We start from the raw sequence: 23,068 nt of genomic DNA, 5'->3' as shown, positions 1-23,068 counted from the left end.
TTGTTTCATACATTTCGAGCGTCTGTAATTTGGTAAGCAAACATTTGTAATTGTTTTATCTTCCTGGTGTATTGAAACTTTTTTTGAACTATAGTTGACACACAACAACACATTAGTTTCAGGTGTACAACATAGTAATTTGACAAGTTTATATATTATACTACAAATGTTGCTTCCATCTGTCACCACATACACTATTACAATACCACTGACTATATTCCCGTTACTGTGCCTTTCATCCCGTGACTTATTCATGCCATAACTGGCAGTCTGTAACGTCCACTCCCCTTCACCCACTTTGCTCATCCCCCTATCCCTTGCCCTTCTGGCAACCACCAGTTTGTTCTTTGCTTATGGGTCTGTTTCTGTTTTTTTTTTCTTGTTGTTCGTTTGTCTTTTAGATTTCACTTATGAGTGAGATCTTACGCTATTTGTCTTTTTCTGTGTGACTTAATTTCAGTTACCATAATACCCTATAGGTCCATCCATGTTGTTGCAAATGGAAAGAACTCATTTTTTATGGCTGAGTAATATTCCATTGTGTATATGTACTATATCTTCTTTATCCAATCATCTATAGAGGGACGCTTGGGTTGCTTCCATAATTTAGCTATTGTAAATACTGCAATGAACAAGGGGATGCATATATCTTTTTCAAACAGTGTTTTGTTTTCTTTGGGTAAATAGCCAGTAATAGAATTACTGGATCATATGATATTTCTAATTTCTTTGAGGAACCTCTATAGTATTTTCCACAGTGGTTGCACCAATTTACATTCCCACCAATGGTGCACAAGGGTTCTTTTGAATCCATCTTTGTCAACACATTATTTCCTTTGATTTTACCCATTCTAACAGAGGTAGTAAGGTGATACCTCATTATGGTTCTGACTGCATTTTCCAGATGATTAGTGATGTTGAGCATCTTTTCATGTGTCTGCTGGCCATCTGCATGTCTTTGGGAAAATGTCTGTTCAAGTCCTCTGCCCATTTCTAAATTTTATTATTTGTTTTTTTGGTGTTGAGTTATAGAAGTTCTTTATATATTTTGGATATTAACACTTTATCAGATATATCATTTGCAAATATCTTCTACTCGGTAGGTTGTCTTTTGTTTTGTTGATGGCTTCCTTCACTGTATAAAAAACTTTTTATTTTGGTGTAGTCCCAATTGTTTATTTTTGCTTTTATTTCCCTTGCCTGAGGAGACCTATCTATTACTGTCTTGGTTTTCTTCTACAAGGTTTATGGTTTCAGGTCTCACACTGGTGTCTTTAATCTATTTTCAGTTTATTTTTGTGTGTGGTGTAAGACAGCAGTCCAGTTTCATTCTCTTGCAAGTGGCTGTCCAGTTTTCCCAACACCATTTATGGAAGAGACTTATTCCCATTGTACATTTTTGCCTCTTTTGTCATAGCTTAACTGACCATGTAAGTGTGCATTTGGGCTATTTTGATCCACTGATCCATGTCTGTTTGTCACATACACATATTTGACACATATGTGTCAGTACCATACTGTTCTGATTATAGCTTTGTAGTATATCTGGAAATCTGGGATTGTGAAACCCAACACTGTTCTTTCTCAGGATTGCTTTGGCTATCCAGGGTCTTTTGTGGTTCCATATAAATTTTAGTACTATTCATGCTAAATATGTAAAAAATGCTATTGGTATTTTGATAGGGATTGCACTGAATCTGTGGACTGCTTTGGATAGTATGGACATTTTAACAATATTAATTCTTCCAATCCCTGAGCATGATGTATTGTTCCATTTGTTTTTGTACACTGTATCTTTTGTACATTGTACATTTGTACATTGTACATGTACATTGTACACTTGATCCATTGTATCTTCTTCAATTTCTTTCATCAATGTTTTATAGTTTTCAGAGTATAGGTCTTTCATCCCCTTCATTAAAACCATTTATTCCTAGATATTTTATTCTTTTTGGTGCAATTGTAAATGGAATTTTTTTTTTAATTTCTATTTCATTATTAGTGTATAGAAATGCAACAGAATTTTGTGTATTAATTTTGTATCCTGCAACTTACTGCATTTGTTAGTTCTAATAGTTTTTTGGTGGAGTCTTTGGGGTTCTGTGTGTATAATACGTGATTTGCAAATAATGGCAGTTTTACTTCTTCCTTATCAAAGTGGATGCCTTTTATTTCTTTTTGTTGTCTGATTGCTGTGGCTAGGACTTCCAGTACTTTGTTGAATAAAAGTTGCAAGTGTGTACATCCTTGTCTTGTTCTTGATCTTAGCAGAAAAGCTCTTTCACCACTGAGTATGATGTTAGCAATGGGTTTGTCACATATGACCTTTATTATGTTGATGTTCCCTCTAAACCCACTTTGTTGAGTTTTTATCATGAACAGATGCTGAATTTTGTCAAATGCTTTTTCTGCACCTAGTGAGAAGATCATGTAATTTTTGTTTTTTATTTTGTTAATGTTGTGCATTGTGTTTACTGGTTTGCAGATATTGAACCATCCTTCCATCCCCAGAATAAATCTCACTAGATTGGAGTGAATGATCCTTTAATATATTGTTGAATTCAGTTTGCTACTATCTTGTTGAGAATTTTTGCATCTATGTTCATCAGGGATACTGGACTATGATTTTCTCCTATTATAATATTTTTGGTTTCTATATAAGGGCAATGCTGGACTCACAGAATGTATCTGGAAGCTTTTCTCTCTCTTCTATTTTGAATAGTTTGAGAAGAATATGTATTAACTCCTCGTTAAATGACTGATAGAGGGATACCTAGGTGGCTTGGTCAGTTAAGTGTCTGACTCTTGATTTCGGCTTAGGTCATAATCTCACAGTTTGTGAGTTCAAGTCCTGTGTTGGGCTCTGAACTGACAGTGTGGAGCCTGCTTGGGATTCTCTCTCTCCTCCTCTCTCTATGCTCCTCTCCCTCACACACATGCTCTCTCTCTCTCCCAAAATAAGTAAATATACTTTAAAAAAGTGACTGGTAGAATTCATCTGGTCCTGGACTATTGCTTAATGGAAGTTATTTGATTACCAATCTCATTACTAGTAATTGGTCTGTTCAGATTTTCTATTTCTTCCTGATTCAATGTGGAAGACTCTATGTTTCTAGGAATTTATCCATTTCTTCTGGGTTGTCCAATTTGTTGGGATGTGATTTTTTGTAGGATTCTCTTATAATTCTTTTTATTTCTATGGTGTTGGTTATTTTTTTTTAATCTTTATTTGAGAGAGAAAGACAGAGCCTGAGTGGAGAGCAGCAGACAGAGAAGGAGACAGAATCTGAAACAGGCTCCAGGCTCTGACCTGTCAGCACAGAGCCTGATGTGGGGCTCAAACTCACAAACCATGAGATCATGACCTAAGCTGAAGTCAGATGCTTAACCCATTGAGTCACCCAGGCGTCCCCCATGGTGTCAGTTATTTATTTGTTTCTTTATTTTGAGACAGAGAAAGAGAGAGAGCGCGCGCAAGTGTGATCAGGGCCGGAACAGAGTGAAAGATAGAGAATCCCAAGAAAGCTCTGTGCTGTCAGCATGGAGCCCAACGCAGGGCTCGAACTCACAGACTGTGAGATCATGACTTGAACTGAAATCGAGTTGGACACTTAATTGGCTGAGCCACCAGGTGCCCCTCCATTTTTAATTTTTGAGCAACTGCCATACTGTGTTCCGCAGTGGCTGTATCAATTTTTGACATTCCATCAATGGTGCACAAGTGTTTCTTTTTCTCCACATCCTCACCAACACTTGTCTCTTGTCTTTTTGATGATGGCCATTCTAACAGGTATGAGGTAATAGCTCACTGTGGTTTTGATTTGCATTTCCCTGATGATTAGAAATGTTGAGCATCTTTTCATGTACCTGTTGGCCACCTGTATGTCTTCTTTGGAGAAATGTCTATTCATTTCCTTTGTCCCTTTTTCAATTGGGTTATCTGGGTTTTTTTTTGGGGGGGGGGCTTGTTTTTGGTTTTGTTTTTACTCTTGAGTTATAATAGTTCTTTATATATTTAGATGTTAACCTCTTATCAGATATATGGTTCACAAATATTTTCTCCCATTCTATAGGTTGCCTCTTCACTTTGATCACAATGTTTCCTTTGCTGTGCAGGAGCTTTTTAGTTTGATGCAGTACCACTTGTTTATTTTGCTTTTGTTTTCTGTGCTTTGGTGTCATATCCAAAATATTTACAAGACCAATGTCAAGGAGGTTATTCCCTATATTTTCTTCCGGGAGTTTTCCAATTTTAGATCTTATGTTTAAGTCTTTAATCCATTTTTATGTAAGGTAAGGCTCTAATTTCATTCTTACACATGTGGATATTCAGTTTTCCTAATATAAATTATTAAAGACACTGTCCTTTTTCCATTGTGTGTTCTCGGAGCCACTTTGAAGATTAGTTGACCATACATGTGAGGCTCTCTATTCTGTTCCATTGAGCTCTGAGCCTATTTTTATGTAAATACCACACTATTTTGATTAGTTTGGCTTTGTAATATAGTTTGACATCAAGAAATGTGACACCTCTAGCTTGGTTATTCTTTCTCAAGATTGCTTTAGGTATCTGGGGTATTTTGTGGTTCCATACAAATTTTAGGATTGTTTTATTTTTGGGAAACTGCCATTGAAATTTTAATAGGGATTACACTGAACCTGTGGATTGTTTTGGGTAGTGTAGACATTTTAACAATATTAATTCTTCTGATCCATGAACCCAAGATATCTTTGCATTTATTTGTGTCTTCAATTTTTTTCATCAGTGTTTTGTACTTTATATTATACAGATCTTTCACCTCCTTGGTTAAATTTATTTCTAAGTATTTCATTCTTTTTGATGCCACCGTTATTAGATTTTCTTAATTTCCCTTTTGAATAATCTATTGTTAGCATATAGAAATGTTATATTGATCTTGTGTCCTGCAACTTTACTGGATTCATTCAAAGTTCTAACAGTTTTTGGATGAAGTCTTTAGGGTGTTCTACATATGCAATCATGTCATCAAGCAGATCTTACTTCCTTTATTTCTTTTTCTTGCCTAATTGCTCTGGCTAGAATTTTTAGTACTATGCTGCAGAGAAGTGGTGAGAGTGGACATCCTGCTCTTATTCCTGATCTTAGAGAAAGATGTCACTATTGAATATGATGCTAGCTATGGGTTGGTTGGCCTTTATTAAGTTGAGGTACGTTCCTTCTATACCTACTTTGTTGAGAGCTTTTACCATGAAAGGATGATACATTTTGCAAACATATGAAGAAAATATTAACACAACTGAAGGGAAAAATAGATAGCAATATAATAACAAGAGGGGACTCTAATATCCCACTTTCAACAGTGAGTATGTCACCTAAACAGCAAATCAATAAAGAAACATTGGACTTGAACGACACTTTAGACCAGATGACCCTGACAGACATCTACAAGACAGAAGAATACACACTATTCTCAAGCACACACAGAATATTCCTCAGGATAGATCATAGATTAGGCCATGAAACAAGTCTTAAAAACTTAACAAGATCGAAATTATATTAAGTATATTTTCTGATCACAATGGTGTGAAACTAGAAACCAATAAGAGGAGGAAAACTGGAAAATTCACAGATCTGTGGAAATTAAACAACACATTCTTGAACAACCAACAGGTAGGTCAAGAAGAAATCAAAAGGTATCTTGAGACAAACAAAAACAGAAATCCAACATACAAAAACTAGTGGGAAACAAAACTAATAGGATGCAACCAAAGCAGTTCTGAGAGGGATATTTATAGTAATGAATGCCTACTACATTAGAAAAAAGAAACACCTCAATTCAACAACCTGACTTTACACCTCAAGAAACTAGAAAAAAAAATACTAAGCCCAAAGACAGCAGAAAGAACAAAGATTAAAAGAAAAATAATAAATGGGACAAGAAAGACAATGAAAAAGATAAATATAACTAAATTGGTTTTTTGAAAAGATAAACAAAACTGACAAACCTTTAGCTAGACTGACAAGAGAAAAAGATCACTCAAGGAGAAATGACAACTGATACTACAGATGTGACTACTATGAACAATTATATGCCAACAGCTAGACAACCTGGAAGAAACAAATCAAGTCCTAGAAACATACAACCTATAAAGACTGAATCATGATCAGACAGATAATCTGAACAGACTAATCAGCGAGAAAGGAGACTGAATCAGTAATTAAAAAGCTCCCAACAAAGGAAAGTCCAGGACCAGGCTTTCCCGGTGAATTCTACCAAACATTGAAAGAAGAATTAATGTCAATTTTTCTCAAACTCTTCCAAAAAACTGAAAGAGAAGGAAAACTTCCAAACTCATTTTACGAAGCCATGATACCCTGATATCAAAACCAGACAAGGACACTATAAGAAAACTATAGGCCAATAGCCCTGATAAACAAGGATGCAGAAATCCTCAACAAAATACCAGCAAACCAAATTCAACAGCATATTTAAAGGATCATATACCTTGATCAGTGATATTTATCCCTTGGACGCAAGAAATGTTCAACATATGCAGAACAATCAACATGATACACCACATTGAGAAATGAAGAATAAAAAAATTATATGGTCATCTCAATTGATACAGAAATAGCATTTGACAAAATTCAACATCCTTTCCTTCACCAAGATCCCAACATATTGGATGGTGAAATGTCCAAATAATGAAAGAAATGTGAAATATATTTATTGTATTATTAAAAAAATTTTTTTAACATTTATTCATTTTTGAGAGAGCACAAGTCGGGGAGGAAGAGAGAGAGAGGGAGACACAGAATCGGAAGCAGGCCCTAGGCTCTGAGCCGTCAGCACAGAGCCCGATGTGGGGCTTGATCTCACTGACCATGAGATCATGATCTGAGCTGAAGTCGGACGCCCAACCGAGCTGGCCAGGCATCCCTGAAACTATATTTACTTATGAGTGATATATTGTTTTATTTTCACCTTTAAATTGATATATGGACATTTTGTCAAAAGACTAGGCTACAGAGGTAATTAACCTCCGGAACAATAACAAGATCACAGACACTTACTGTACTGGCTTTTCAAACCCAAGAAAGATTATACAAACTCAATGGCTTACTTAAGCTTGCTAACGGACCTCAAATATTTTATTCTCAAGTTAGAATTCAGATATTATAAAAGGGGGAAATAATTTTCATGGAGGTCTACTCTTTCAGTCTAAGGGATGAGAATTTATCTCAAAGTTATAAAAATAGCAGCAAAGAAGTGAAACTTCTAGAAGCAGCAGTGGTCTCCAATGAGCAGAAATGAAAGAATATTAATACTTAGATAGGAAACACCAGAAGTAGAATGAAAAAAATTTATTTGTAAAGATGGGAAATTAGGTTGTAGGTCCTACAAGACTTGCATGAAAAGTAATTAGATATGGAAATGTCCTTCATAAGGAATTGCAGGAAGTGGTGAGGATGCTTCAAACATAAAAATATCTGGAGACTCTATCCCTGTTTTGGTAAATGATAGCTGGGATTTTCAGGCAAGACAAAGCCAGGAGCTCTGCATACTTGAGCTGTTGGGGGAATTCATCCAGCGCAATATACAGACCGGACTGTGACTATGCTCAGGGCTTCTTTGGTTTTTCCAGACAGCAGCAGCTGGACGTGTCCTCTGGGCAACACGCACGCACATTTCTGAGAGTTTCTGGGAACCTCCAGAGCCACGGCGTGTGGTGCAGGACGGCCTTTGTCTCCTAACCTCTAATCTAGATTTCTTTCCATTGTCAATACCCCAGGGGTTGAGCTCAGTACAATTTTGGCCTTACAATTTCAATTCTTGAATTACCTGAAAATTCTCCCATGAAACTTGGATGTGTCTAGGATGATTTTTTAAAAACAAAACCCCTTCAATGTTCAGACCAGAGCAACAAATGAACCATTCATTAGTGGCGTCATAAAGTAGGCTGCTGACACTCAACTACTACCTCCTCCCACCCCCCCCCCCCCAGGCCTCCTGTCTGATGGACCCAGGCCTGCCCCACACAACTGCTGTCAGAACTCTGAGCTGGGGCCCGGCAAAAGTAAAATGGAAAGGACGCCACTACCGGAACAGACCCACGGGCCACACACTGTTATGCTTCCCAGGCAGGGCTGGGCCCTCCACGCAGAGCAGGGTCTCCCGCCAGGAAGGCGAGAAGGAGGTTGTGACTTCTTTCTCTGTATTTATAATTAGAAAGCAATTCTTGGAATATTCTACAACCACAGGGCATCATGTCTCCAATCGTTACAATCTGCTGTTAAGTTAAAAAAAGCAAGACACAGTAAGATTCCAACTCATTAAAGAAAAGAAAAACCGACCGTTCCCCACAGACACAGATGAAGAACTTATGGTTGTTAACAAGTGTTTGGGGCCACGGACTCAGGCACAACCTCTGAAAATAAGTCAACAGAGAGCTTTTTTGTATGATACAAGGGAGAAGTCACTGAAAAGGATGTTTTTTCCTTTTCATGAAAAGCTAGGCCTAGACCTCAGACTGTTTCTCCCCAAGGACACAACTGTTATGCTGTTCTGAGCGCCTCACGTTCAAGAAGGGCGTATCCCCAGGACTCTAAGTCCAGACTTGGGGTCTCTTTCTGTCCACACTCTTTCTAGAAGCAAACTCATCTATCTGAAAACCGTGTTCACTTAGCCCCACGTCAGAATTTAACGTCTAAATTATTTTAAAGTTTAGCAACTGATATGAAAGATTTAGGTTACAAAGGCAGATACTTGACTTCCATCTTTGATAAGATGGATTTATCTGAGGCTGTAAGAGGTGCACTTACCCGGAAGAGGAGTATCTTCTCCAATGGTCAGGCTCATACTGTCTATTTCCTGCACCAAACAGACATGCAAACCAAAACTAAGTTAATTACATTTCTCTAAATTCAAACTGCGAAAACCGCACATTTCTAAGTATGCATAAAAACATGCTGAGTTGTACTTGGAGGACATAACTTATTACTCTCTTCTCTGATGTTGCCACTGTGATTAAAAGTTTGTTCCACACACTTTCCATTAGAGTAGGAAGCAATTAATTAAGAGGCGGTTCTGCTGTTAGACGGAGCAGTGTCCAACCACCTGCACTGAATCTAGACGGCCTCTGCTGCCAATGATATTGGGAAAGGAACTTCGTAAGCAGATGGCTCACGGAGGACACTTTGCCAAGGACGGAAAAAGCAACGTGTGGCCCTACAGCTGAGTGCGGAGGTTCCCTTCCCAGTGCAGCCGGCCACTTTTTGTCCCCCGCTATACAGGGAGTGGCAGGCGAGAACCAGAAGACAGCCAGCCTGCCATCAAAAAAGGTGGTTGTTTTCACATTCAGAAAATGACACTTTTCCTACAAAGCTTTCCATGCTTCTGCTTGACTGATGACGCCCATGCCTCTCCCACTGAGGGCGGCCTTTGTCCCTCCCAGGAGTGTGAGGCTGGCAGGGGCTCTGGCAGAGGGCTGGGTGGCAGGAGAAGGTCACAGCAAGGCCAGAATGAGGTTTCCAGGCCCCACCTTGTTATCACAGATGACCAGAGGTGGTTTTACAACAGCCCAGGCCGCCTACAGAATTACCACCTTACCACCGATAAGTGAGAAGCTCAAGAAATCACAGGCAAATGTGCTTTGCTACTGACTGTGGAATTTAACACATTTCTCACCAACAGAAAGGAAGATGTTCAAATGTTCTCACTTTAGCGGCTTTGATGTTCCCCACTGCACTTCACAGGTCTGGAAGCAAATGCTTCACAGGGAGGCTGGTGCCGCTGAAGGGCCCTGCAGCTCTGTGTCTGAGTCTCCCTGCCCGGCAGAGTGGGCAGGCTCCCCGCTCCTCCATCGGGCCAGGCAGGCACCGGCCCCGGAAACTTCCCAACTGTCTCAGTAACTCAATATGTTCATTCCGAGGCGTTTTTAGTTTTTCACTTAAAACAAAGAATTTTTCCCATTAACTCTGTCCAGGCAGTACTGACAACTTTCTACTTAGACTACTTAGATACCTCTAAAAAATGCTAAAATAGGAGTTCGAGGATAGATAAAACCCAGCAAAATGTGTGGGGGCCAAGTAAAGACGATGTAATTCTTTTACAGCAACTAAAGCTGAACAAGGGGATGACGTGACCTCAAACAATGCTCCAGTCCTAACAAATAAAAGGCGTGACATACGCGTGTGAACATGTATTTTATGCAGACACATCTGAAATTGGAAAACATACTAGTACCACCAACAAAATTTTTGTGAACATTTTTCCACGTGAGGCAAAATGCAAATGAAACGGTGTCCGTGCTTAACCACTGTCCTGCAGGAGCCTTTCAATTCCTCACGCCCCCACGCCCACATTCTTTTTGCTTTTAATTTGAGTGCAGCTGACACACGATGTCCCGCTCGGCAAATCTGCACGTGCTGCTGCGTCCACTGCCAGGGACTGTGCTCTGGAGGCCCGCATCCCCATCCCCAAATTCTGACATCTGACCCTAACGCAAGCCACCTCGTTTGCCTTTGACCGAGGTCTCCCGGGCACATTTTTCAGCCCCAAACCCTCAGGCACCACCACTCCCGGACTCTTATGTTACCACCGCGGTCCCGTCCCCTGAGGAGGGATTGGGTTCAAACCAGGGCGCTTCTGAAGCAGCTGCAGGCTTGGGCCGTTGAGGCCATCAGCGTTTCCTTGATTCTCCGTGGTCTAGCACCCAGCCTGACAAACATCCCCGAGAGTTCCCAATGTTCCCGGAAATCCGGGCTGGTCCTGTGGGTGGGGGAATCACACCCGAAGCTTTCTGTGTGCCTTCACGGCAGACAGACCTAGAGGCCCTGCGACCTGCTAGGGTCAGGTCCACGGGCGAGTGCTGAGTCCAGGATCTGAGGCTGTGCTTGCCTGTGAGAACCCACTGCAGCAGGCCTCCTCGGGGAAAGATGAGATGAGTTATTAAGAAATCCTGCAGAGCCTTCTCTTTTTCCGAAAAGCTCGAATTCAAGGGCACCAGGCTTGGGCCAAGGTGAGGCACGTCCTCGATGGCATGTCTGAGAGCGGCGCCACCATCATCACTCGGGTGTCGCTACTCCCCGGCGGAACCACAGGGCTCAGGGCCAGGAGGACACCAAGGCTGCCAGGCCGTGACTGAGGGCATGTAGCACGTGAGCGGGCGGCCTGGAAGCGGAAATGCGCACGTGGTGGTCGTCTGTCCCACCCCAGGTGACTGTGCTCACCTCCCCGCAGAACTCGTCACCTCCTCCCCTCTACCGTGCCCGGGCTTCCCTTGCAGCCCTCCTCTCCCTGACTTCGTACTATCTCATCTTTCCTGACTTGCGACACCAGCAGGAAGAAAAGGAGACAAGCCTAAGCCAAAGGGGATTAAGAGGAAGGTTTCCATTTCCCACACCAGGCCATACGTGGGGAGCAGTGATGTCGGGGAGAGCGGCTGCCGGGGAGCCTCTGTCATCTGCTCAGAGGAACTCCGGGAGGACCACGTACACCCCGTCACGCCGGTCTGCCTGGAAGGCGTGCAGCACGCCTGCCCTCATCCTGCTTGCCTGAGCTCGGTGGGTGCACTCTGATCCTCACCTGGAGGGGCCAGGGCCTTGCGAGCTTGACAGCACCGTAGCTTTAAGGGTGACAGGGACCCAGAGTCCTGCTACTTAAACATACGTGGGACAGGATACGCAGACAGACAGGGCTGGACCCGCTCTCCGCTCCAAGCCCATCACACACGTATTTCAAACACAGGATGGGGGCCTACAGGTCACACACCCTGCTAGCATTACAGAAGAGGTTCGTCACCAGCTTTGTACTGAAGGTCCACAGGCTCTGAGATCTGTGGGTGGCGGTCTGGTGACTAAGGGAACATCTCTCCAGAACGGACACATGGAGCATCTCATCTGAAGTGAACTTCCAGGGCTCTGACCAGTGTCGTGAGGCTCTGAAAGGTCAGCTCCTCTGCTGCCTGCCTCCTGCTCCCCTTCCAGCCACACAGGGTCCCGACGGCCCCGCCTTCTGCGCACACCCCTCCCGTAGGCGTCTGGTGGCTGCTCCCTCTCACCGGGTCTCTGCTTAAACACCACCTCTCAGAGGGGTTTTCTCGGACCCCAGTGAAGACGGGGGAGATGCACACTCCATGTGCATTTGTCCAGCTCCGCCTGGCTGCTGGAAGACGTGTCGTTCTTAACGAGTTAGGAGCCCCAAGGAGAGGCAGACAGCCCGACGGGGCAAGGCCACACACTGTGGAGCCTCCAGGCTGGGGGGGGGCCACCTGCTGCATGTATGCACCCTTAGGGCAGCTCAGCTCGACAGGCTGAGTAAGCGCTGACGTCGTGCACACACAACGGGTCCAACAGAGGGCACCTGGAGTGCCACCTTCGCAGACGCGAGCCCACAGCTCCGGGTGTCAGAGTCTGACTTTAGGTAAGTTTACAAACCCTCCTTCGTCTTCTGGGTTCTCTCTTTGTGGTTCAGCTCAATAAACTGCACTACCTTCTAAATTAAAAGCAATCTCAAATACACTTGAAACAACGGAAAGAAGGAATTTGGCTTAATCCCAGTCGTGCTGCACCAGCACCAACCCTCAGGTGGTTTAGGTGGAGGCACCGTGTGCCTACGCTGGACGAGGCGGGGGCAGGGCGGGACACCGCTACACGCATTTGGCCAGCCATCCAGAAGCTGCAGGCGACGGTGGACAGGACCGGCCAGGTGGACTGTGCAGGCTCGCCAGCTAAAAGGGCCACCTGAAACAGCTACGAATCTGACAGAGCTGCCTGCCCTCTGTCCCCAAGGGTGGGCATTTCAAAACCAGTCACCATGAACTCCGGTCAGCGCTGAACCGTACGGCAGACCCTTGATGTTTCTGCCAGAACGAGGCTCGCATTCCCCTCAGCAACATCCCAAGTGAGCAGACACCGTGGACGCCCACATAGACAAACCGAGAAAGGCGGCTTTGCTTAATGACACGGACTGGCTGTGCTCTAGGGGGACAATGTGAGTAATGTGTGAAATGTCTACACATTTTAGAGTTTGCAAAAAACTAAATTAAATTAAAGGCATGTTTGTATTTGCAAGGATAAAATTGTAAACCTTAGCTAATATAAGATCTGTACAGTTAGGTTTTCAAAACTGTAAGGAATTTTGAGTTTAAATACTGATGAGGTTTTCTTTGTATTTAAAACGTAAACTACTACATATTAAATTCAGTTTTACGCACAAAATCAGACATCTGTATTACACACCCAAGAAGTAAAGGATTCATTTTATTTCCTGGATCACCCAAAAGGCTCTTCTGTATACAAGCCAGATCACAGAAAATATCAAAATGCTGCTACTGGTAAAATGCTACTTTCTGTGCTATTTTTTCATCAGAAGGATCCCTGTGCATGAAACCTTTACAAGAACCTTTCTTTGACTAACTTAAAAAAAAAAATTGGGTCTCAAACAGATGAAACGAATTGACAGAGAAGAAACAAAGTGGCAAGGAGCAGAGACCGACTAGCGCCGAGCTTGGAAATTACTGGTCTCTACTTCACTCAGCAATGAAATCAGACATCATCAGTATAATGACCTGTTTACCTGGAAACACCAACCGACGCCCAAACAGACGTCGGGTGGCCAGCCTTCAGCAGAAGCACGAAGCTGAAACAGCACCATCGCGAGCAGCCCATGGCCGCCGGCCTCTTACCTGGACCCTGATCCCTCCAGTGCTGTCCTTGGCCTGCCCGGCTGTACCCGGAGCTCGTCCTGTGGGAGCCGGATCCCTGCCTCCCCCACCTGCCTGTAGGGACACGTGATCAGCACGTTAGGAGGCCACCACATGCCTAACCCCAAATGACACATTTTGTCTACGAGGGCAGCAGGGTGGCACCAGGTCTGTAGTTCCCAAACTTCTGGTACCCTTAAATCACAGGGAAAGCCCGTGAGAAATGCAGACTGAGGGGCCACAGCTGGGCCGAGGGGGGTGGGAGTCGGACGTCCACATTTAAACACATTCCCCGGGAGACCCCGTGCAGGTGACAGAGGAGCAGACCGGCAGGCGCCGAGGCAGAGCAGGGGTGCCTTGTCAGGGCTCCAACCAAGCAGGGCCCCTGCCTCCCAGGCCTGGGGGCTGAGCTCTGCAGGCTGCCAGCACAGCTTCTGGACCCCCAGCACTTGGGTTCTGGGTAAGCAGGGGGCCTGGGACCCCGAGAACCAGACCAAGGTGTGCGTGCCCCTCCCAGTCCTCCACGCACTCAACTGCTCTGGCGTTTTCCTCTCATAAATTCCTAAGCTCTGACACCTTCTTCATGAGAAAGTCTGACTCAGAGTCTCCTGCCAACTTCAAGCAGCCTGCGTTCTGCCATCTGCAGCCTCCGGCCACCGCTCGGGAACCCAGGCACTGTGCGTGCAGGACAGGACGCAGACCGGTTCGGGCACAGGCGACAGAGGCAGAATGCCACACGTGTATTTTGCAAGGAACAAGCTCTCGCTTTGGGGTCAAATCCTGCCTATCCACAGTTGGCAGGAGGAGGCCAAACGGAGACAAAAGGACAGGACAAGGCGGGAGTCTGTCGCTCCCAGGACTCGGGGGAGGAAGTGCCCTCCTCACTTGCTGGAGGCCCCGCTCCTACCCCCCAGGCTCTCCTGTGGGCCGCGGGGTCCCACACACAGCACCCAACGGGGGCTTACGGACCTCACGACATAAAGCCTCTCTGAGTGAGACCAGCAAGGCAGACACCAAGCAGAGGCCCTGAAGACAGTCTGCTGGGTCGGAACAGGGGTGAGTTCTCAGATTCCACCAAAGAAAGCAATGGGGCTGCTAGAGGCACAGGCACAGACCCTCACCAACGGAGGACGTGAAGTAATAAAAACTCGTCGAGCAGCTAATCTAGAAGACGTCAACTTCAGTGCTAAAGAATCATCCAGTCAGTGAGATACACTGTTTAATCTATGAAGTTAGTTTAAAAAAAAACCAACACCCGGCCAATGCTGACAAGGGGCCACGAAACAAACTCTTCATCACTGCTGGTGAAGGTATAAAGTGATAAAAGGCTTTTAGAAGACAAGCTGGCAAGATTTATCTAAAATTCGATTGCATTTCGTTCCATAATTTGTACGCTCTGCTGCTTTGTTTGAAGAAAATCACGTACATAAAACGGAAGCCACTTCAGAGCTCTCCCACCAGGCACAGCGGCGAACCGGGTGCGAGGGGTCTGGACACACAGAGGACGCACAGCCACACAGAAGATCATCACAATGCGGTAGAAGCACAGAAAAATACTGCAAAAAATCATCTGCCAACATCTGCTATCTTTAGGGGACGGAATACACGTTATTTACGCTTCCTTTTTAAAATCTGTTTTCTTTATATGCTGAATGTTCCTAACATACTTTTACTGGGAAGAGAAACAACTTTGGTCAGGCAAATGCCACGCAAGCAGCGTCTGGCTGCAGGGAGCCGAGGAGAGGAGAGGAGAGAGTACGGGCCCACAGTGGAGCTCTCGGTCACGGGATACGCAGAACGCATCTGAGATGCCTTTCCTCAAGGGACCAGGATTTAAAAGGCTGGGTGGCACCCTGTGGCGTTAAGTGTGCGCTTTCTCCCGATCTCAGCAGCCAGCGGGTGGCAGGCTGCACGGCGCGGCCTGGCCCGGTGCCCACCTGGCTGGGGGGAGTGCCAGTGCTGCCTGCTGACGATGCGCCGGTTCTCCCTCACGCAGGCCTTGCACACGACCGACTTCAGCGCGTGGAACTTGGTCAGCCGGGACCTCTGCGGACAGAGCAGACAGCGTGAGCAGCGTCAGGCCCGTGCGTGCCCTCTGGAAACAACAACAGTGACCACGGTGTCCGAGAACACTGGGCGAGTACTCCCTTCACGGCTGAAACTTAACGAGAGCTTCTCAGAAAACCGACACTCTCCTGAGGTAGCGCTACACCCCCTCTGGTCTGACGGGTTCGATGGTCACTGCCAAAAGGTCGAGCTCTGTGGTGAATCTGGGCCGCCACCGGGTGGTCCTAACAAACCTGGGCCCGTCACCTGACTGGTGACCGCTCTCGGGCAGACTCACCCCTCCGTGCTGCCTCATTTACTGCTGACACGCGGCCCCATCTGCCCCGACTTGTTTTAAACCACAAGTGCGATCACCTGGTGTGCGACCACATCAGACATGGGGCCACGACTGGGGGCTCACGGGTGGTGGCTGCAGTCGGCTCTGCTCTGCTCCTGCATCAGTTCCACACACGGTGACAAGTCAGATCTGAGCAATGCCCTTCCCTGCTCCCCCACCGCTGCTGCACATAACATTTCCAGACTGCTTCTCAGTCCTGAACCCCTGAACCCCTAGGGTGCCCTGGTTTTGTTCGCGTGAGGGACGGAGGTGGGAGCACCTCTGCAAACGTTTCCTATCTGATGCGAAGCTCAGCGTTCGTCATCCTCACAGCTGGGGAGTCCTCCTGGGACCCCGCGCTCTCACGCACACGTGCGGCTATCCATGCACACTCCACGTGAGCCTGGCAGGGGCCTCGTGTGGAGACCTCCCAGGAACCACGGAGCACTTGCACTCATGTAGCAGGACAGCAGCCCATGTCCCTGACTAAACCACAGCCTTCAGGGAACATTTTCAGGTGATACACATCAGGTTGGTCACCTCTGGACAAACCTTCCTTCTTCACTCAAAAAGGGCAAAGGAGAGAAAGCACTTGAAAACGGGCTGTGCTGGACTGGGCGGGGTGCTCCGCACTCTCCCTCGGCGGGAGTCTGGGGGACTCAAGCCCCACGGTGGCATTTCAGGGGAAGCTAGGACGTACGCTGGCCCTGAGGCCTCAGGCCTCCCATCCCGCGCTTCTGGCTTTCTGGGTCAGAAGAGCAGTGGTTTGCACAAGGTAAGCGGCATCTGTGCTAACGGTGTAAGATCCCAGGTGGGAATGCGAGCCCCCTCCAGTGGGACGTTTCCGGGACGCGTGTGTGCCTTCCTCACTGAGGTGGCCGCTGGGACAGACAGAACGGACGTCTGGCCAAGGACTCTGAGCCTGATGACGCCTCTGAGACCTGACCAAGCCTGTTCGTTATTTCTGAATGGGAGACCACCACGGACTCACGTTTTGTTCCACCAGAGCCTCCACGGTGCACCCCTTCTCCGACTGCAGGTACTTCTGATGGAAGAGCTTCCCGTCAAACACGTTCCAGGGCATGAAGTCACTCATCCTCCAGGGGAAGCCGCACGCGCTGTTGACCAAGACCAAAGTGGTAAGGCCGCGGACCAGCAGGGAGCCAAGCTGCACGGCTCGGGCGTCGATGTAGTCAAGCTGTGGGGGCACACGGAGAACGTAAAGAAGGGGTCACGCGTGTGGGGAAGCGGACGCTGCCCCTCAGCGCCGTGCGCTCACTCTGCTGCTCAGGGGACGTGACAGGGAGCGGCACCCGTGAGTGTGCGTGCTCACTCGCACACCCACCGTGCACACCTCAGGCATCTGCCCGGGCCTGTGCATACATCGCCCACCGGGCTACGACTCGGAACGGCTCCTTCACGTGTCAGAGCTGCGGTTCACCAGGAAACCCTGCAAGGTCGTCTCCTTCAGGGGTACTCGCCTCTGAGTTTCTTTAAAAGCGAAGGCAAAGGAAGAGAAGCCAAGAGAGCATCATTTGAGATACCGATGAATTCACCGCATTCTTAAAAAATCACACTCAGTTGTTCCAATTATAGGTATTATCGCACAGGGCTGGTGAGTAACTTTTCACAAACTAAGGTCATACGAATCTAAATTTCTCTTTTCGTTGCCAGATCTACCCTGACATCACACACGCTCACTGTGCTTGGCTGTGGCTGTGCTACAGGCGGGCTCTTGCGTTCGGTGAGAGCTTGCCGCCGCTCACGGTTCTGGCATTCTTGGCTTGTGCTGAACGCACACAGGTGAACTGACACCTAAGCACATGTCCACATGGTTTGGTCAAGGTTAGCTCCACTAAATCTGTAGGTGTCTGGTTGACCTAGGCTGCTCCAATTCGACAGTGGCTATTTAAATTTTTTTTTTTTTATTTTTTTTTTCAACATTTATTTATTTTGGGGACAGAGAGAGATAGAGCATGAACGGGGGAGGGGCAGAGAGAGAGGGAGACACAGAATCGGAAACAGGCTCCAGGCTCTGAGCCATCAGCCCAGAGCCTGACGCGGGGCTCGAACTCACGGACCGTGAGATCGTGACCTGGCTGAAGTCGGACGCTTAACCGACTGCGCCACCCAGGCGCCCCTAAATTTTTTTTTTTTAATGTTTTATTTATTTTTGAGAGAGAGAGAGAAAGCGTGAGTGGGGGAGGGGCAGAGAGAGAGGGAGACACAGAATCCGCAGCAGGCTCCAGGCTCTGAGCTGTCAGCACAGAGCCCAACGCGGGGCTCGAACCCACGAACTGCGAGATCATGACCTGAGCCAAAGTCGGATGCTTAACAGACTAAGCCATGCAGGTGCCCCAAGTTTATTCAAATTTAAAGAGAGAGAGAGAGACAGAGCATGAGTGGGGAAGGGGCAGAGAGAGAGAAAGAGAAGGAGACACAGAATCCGAAGCAAGCTGCAGGCTCCAAGCTGTCCGCACAGAGCCCGACACAGGGCTCAAAACCACAAACTGCGAGATCATGACCTGAGCTGAAGTCGGCCACTCAACTGACTGAGCCACCGAGGCGCCCCCAATGGTGGCTATTTTAAATGTCACTGCATCTCTAATAGAGTTCATAAAACCAAAATCAACCACAAAATAAATCAAAGACATTTTAACTCCTTTTTAAGGGTTCACTTCAGTTATCGATCATTTTAAGATCATCATTTTAAGAAAGTTATCACCAACTGTGATTACCCTAGAGTTAATCTAAGGTTTAAGGAAAGTGTATTTGTTGGGGCGCCTGGGTGGCTCAGTCAGTTAAGCATCCAACTCTTGACTTCAGCTCAGGTCATGATCTCACAGTTGTAATACGGAGCTTTGCGTTGGGCTCACTGCTGAGCGTGGAGTCGAATTCTCTCTCTCCTCCTCTTCCTCCCCCTGGCTTACGTGTGCACACATACGCTCTCTCATAATAAATAAATGTTTTAAAAAAAGAAAATGTATTTGTTGTATAGCACTGCTTTTTAAGTTGTCCTAAAACGAGCCACCACAGAAGAGGTTTGTGGGGCTGCGGGGACGCTGATTAATTCAAGGTGGGGGTCCTCGTTCCCTGCTCTACAGGCTTCTCCAGCTGAGGCCTGTGCTGGCCGGCCATTCCCCGACACACGACCTACCTCACTGCCCTTCAGGAACCCTCCATCATCACTGCGTGTTCAGTGCATCAAGCCCTTGCACCTCCTCATCTATGCACACGCTGTAGCTGTCCATCTATAGAACTGCACCACCAGAGCTGGCCACCAGGAGCCATGTGTGATATTTGAATTTAAATGAACCACAAACCAAACTCGGTCAGCTTCTCAGATGCACTGTCCCCACTTCGAGTGCTCAGGGCCACATGCAGCTAAGCCCTCCCAACTGGACAGTGTGCCACGGGACCACTTCGGTCTAAAACACCCCCTCTTCTCTGCCTCGACCTTGCAGACTGTGAGCATTCCTCAGCTTCCTCACCCTGGCCCCAGCACTGTGGGCCTCACCCCAATGCTCAGACCACAGCGCCTACTCAATGGCAGACCAATGGGCAACGTGCCTAACACAGATGTTACGTATTTTCTCCAGGCGCCGGGAGAAATTCTCTAATTGGGCAGATTTTTCTGTAATGGAATCAATTCTTGTTCATGTCTTGTGCTCATCCCTTGTGTACTTGATCATACATCCCAATTATACATGAGCTATGCCAGCCCCAAAGCACAGATCCTACGTGTGCCAGCTGGATTTTCACAAACCATGTAACCAACACCTAGGCGACAAAGCACATGCTGCCAGCATAAGGAAGCCCTGGTGGCCTCCCTGTCACCCCTACTGCCCCCAAATGGTAAGCACCCACCAGCCTCTCAAGTTGTCACTGGTTTTACTTGCTTGTGAATTTACAGAAATGAATCAGGCAGCATAGGTTCTGGCTTATGGTGACACCGCTTGTGAAGCTGTCTCATGCTGTGAGCGTGAAGGCTGTCCTCACTGCCCTCCCGTGTGCCACTGCACGGACTTTGTGCAGGAAACGCACAGATTCTAACATGACTTTGGGGACCACAGACACCTTTAAATGGTGAGTCTTCTTGAAGCTAGGTTTTTTCAGAAATGTTTTGTGCCTGTCCATGTAGAGATTTTATACAACTTTTGTTTTTTCCTATCCTTGTTTTTTCTTTGAGGTCAGTATAAACATAAAACTGGGGTGTTATTTTTACCTGGTATTGTTTTACAGAGTACAGTTGCGTTGTATATGCTTTGAATCTAGCACCTGTAAAATCCGCCTATTACTTCTAATGATGGTTCTGTAGATGTGATTTTCCATTCACGTAATCATGTCATCTGTCAATGATGACAAGTTTTATTTATTTCTTCCAAACCCTACACCTTGTATTTCTTTCTTCTGACTTTTCTGGCCATGGCTTCCGATTCGACAGACATGGTGAAGGAAGGTACCCCACACTCACGTCCACTAGAGAGGAAAATCTTTCAATATTTAACCATTAAGTGTGATTTCTGCCGTGGATTTTAATCTTGACTCGATTAAGGAAGTGCCCTTCTAACCCTAGTGGACTGAGGGTTTTATCATGAACAGGTACTGAATTGAATCACATACTGTTACTGCATCCATTAACAAAACCATATGCTTTTTCTTATTTATTGTGCTACAGCGAATCATACTGGTTTCAAATGTTAAATCAACTCTGTATCAGTTTTACATATTGCCAGATTTAATTTGCTAGTATTTTATCTGGAAGTCTTGAATTTAATTTCATGAAAGAGAGTGGCCTATAATTTTCATTTGTTTTTGTCTCTGGTACCAAGGTTTTGCTGGATTAAGAGAAGTTGGACTAGCAATGCTGCTTCCTCCTTAGGTATTAGGGATGTTTGCTAGGAGCCATCGGGATTTGTGGTTTCCTGATTCAGGGTCAATGTCTTCAACCGATTTAGAACCATTTGGATTCTCTATTTCTTCCTGTTTCAGTCTTACTAAATAGACTATTTTTTGAGGAGTACGTTCATTTTACCTAACCTTCCAAATTCATTGGTGTAATGCTGTTCATAATACCCTCTCATTATCTCCTTAGTGCCCACATGACCTGCAAGGATGCCGCTCCAATGGGCCGTTTATGCTTTCTCCTTTCCTATGATTTCCTATTGATAGTTGCTCTTCTGATCTTCCTGTCACACTCTTTGGGTTTGATCTGCTCATTTCTCTTTTTTTAACATTTATTTATTTTGAGAGAGAGAGAGAGAGGGAGAGAGAGAATCCCAAGCAGTCAGCGCAGAGCCCAATGAGAGGCCCGATCCCACAAACCGGGAGATCATGACCTGAACTGAAATCAACAGCCAGACACTCAACCAACTGAGCCCGCCAGGCACCCCTGCTCATTTCTAATTTACAGAGACGTCAACTCACACCACGGGCTCTCAGCCTTCCTTCTTTCCCAACATATTCATTCGATGCTGTATATTTCCGGCTAAGAACAGCTTTTAGCTTCATGTGCAAACTTCAATATTACCATTTTCACTGTCATTCAGATTATTTCATATCTACTGTGAGTTCTACTTCCACCCATGAGTTAGTCAGCGCTATGCTATTTAATTTGCAAATAATTGGGAGTTTCAATTTTTGTGTTACTGTTGGTTTCCAGCTCACTTCTGCTGTGGTCAGAAAGCAGACTGACAGCCTCCACGGTCTGAGACTGGCTGGCACTAGGACCACCACACGGTCGATGCCAGCGGTCCCCATGTCCACTCTGTCCTGCAACGCTGGGGTGCACATCTATATGCTGAGGAGGTCAAGTGTGTGCACTGTGTTCTCGTGCTCTGACCCTTAGTGACTCTCCCTCTGCTCGCTCCATCAGCTCTGGAGAGGGATGTGTTACAGCAGGGCTCAATCAATCAACTTTTTCTGTGAAGAGTCAAGACAGTAAAGATGCCAGGCTTTGCTGGCCCTGTGCGGTCTCTGTTGAACATTCTTTTTTAGACACAACACTTTAAAAATGTAAAAACCGCTGGGGCGCCTGGGTGGCGTAGTCGGTTAAGCGTCCGACTTCAGCCAGGTCACGATCTCACAGTCCGTGAGTTCGAGCCCCACATCGGGCTCTGGGCTGATGGCTCAGAGCCTGGAGCCTGTTTCCAATTCTGTGTCTCCCTCTCTCTCTGCCCCTCCCCCGTTCATGCTCTGCCTCTCTCTGTCCCAAAAATAAATAAACGTTGAAAAAAAAAATTAAAAAAAAAAATGTAAAAACCGGGGCGCCTGGTGGGCTCAGTCGGTTAAGCGTCCGACTTCGGCTCAGGTCGTGATCTCACGGCTTGTGGGCTCGAGCCCTGCGTCGGGCTCTGTGCTGGCAGCTCAGAGCCTGGAGCCTGCTTCGGATTCTGTCTCCCTCCCTCTCTCTCTGCCCCTTCCCTGCTTGCTCTCTGTTTCTTTCTCAAATAATAAACATTAAAAAAAACCCGTAAAAACCATTCTTAGCTCGCAGGATGGTACAAAAACAGGCTATGGGCTGGATCCAGCCCACAGGGCCACGGTTTGCTGAGCTCTCTTCTCAAGTCTGCCACTCTTCGTTGGAAATACCGTTGAAGCTGCTCACGCTAATTTTCGCTGTCAGCCAGTTGTGACGTCATCAGGACACAGCCCTCGTCTCCGGCGATCCCCGCCTGAAGTCCACTTCCTGCAACATGGCCACACCAGTTTCTCAAGGCGAGAACGTGGCTCACTTCTGTCCTTATTTCCCAGACTCTTGGTGTTCCTCCACCCCAGGTGTGTGTCTGTAGGCAGCGCGTGGCTACTTTGGGACTTTTATTTTGCCGTGCTGACAGATTCACAGGAAGCTGCAAGGGTTGCATGGAGAGTCCCATGGACGCACCCCGTTCCCCGTAGTGCTAACGTTCTACACTCCATGGTGCAGCATCAAGACCAGGAGATGGGCCCCTCCACACGCGCGTACATGTGTGCGCGTGTGTGCTACGCAGTTTCCATCAC

The 23,068-nt window shown here is 46.3% G+C and overlaps 1 protein-coding gene across 13 annotated transcripts in view; it reads right to left on the bottom strand.

Annotated features, from left to right (window-relative positions):
• FAM120B (family with sequence similarity 120B) overlaps positions 1-23,068 on the bottom strand; it is a 95,447-nt gene that overhangs the window by 7,459 nt on the left and 64,920 nt on the right. For 4 of the 13 annotated variants that reach the window (XM_043592806.1, XM_043592807.1, XM_043592809.1 and 1 more), the window contains 4 exons: positions 17,061-17,267; positions 15,624-15,732; positions 13,669-13,761; positions 8,804-8,852 (listed from right to left, as the gene is read on the bottom strand). In XM_043592806.1, the coding sequence (XP_043448741.1) occupies positions 8,804-8,852; positions 13,669-13,761; positions 15,624-15,732; positions 17,061-17,267 (458 nt within the window). Of the gene's footprint in view, positions 1-7,330; positions 8,272-8,803; positions 8,853-13,668; positions 13,762-15,623; positions 15,733-17,060; positions 17,268-23,068 lie in introns of those variants that run through there. The other 9 variants (XM_043592811.1, XM_043592808.1, XM_043592815.1 and 6 more) reach the window with 7 other exon arrangements.

This window comes from Prionailurus bengalensis, chromosome B2 (assembly GCF_016509475.1).
Source record: "Prionailurus bengalensis isolate Pbe53 chromosome B2, Fcat_Pben_1.1_paternal_pri, whole genome shotgun sequence".
Classification (NCBI taxonomy): domain Eukaryota; kingdom Metazoa; phylum Chordata; class Mammalia; order Carnivora; family Felidae; genus Prionailurus; species Prionailurus bengalensis.
The sequence above is the reverse complement of the archived record's forward strand: the minus strand, read 5'-3'. Positions and strand labels throughout refer to the sequence as shown.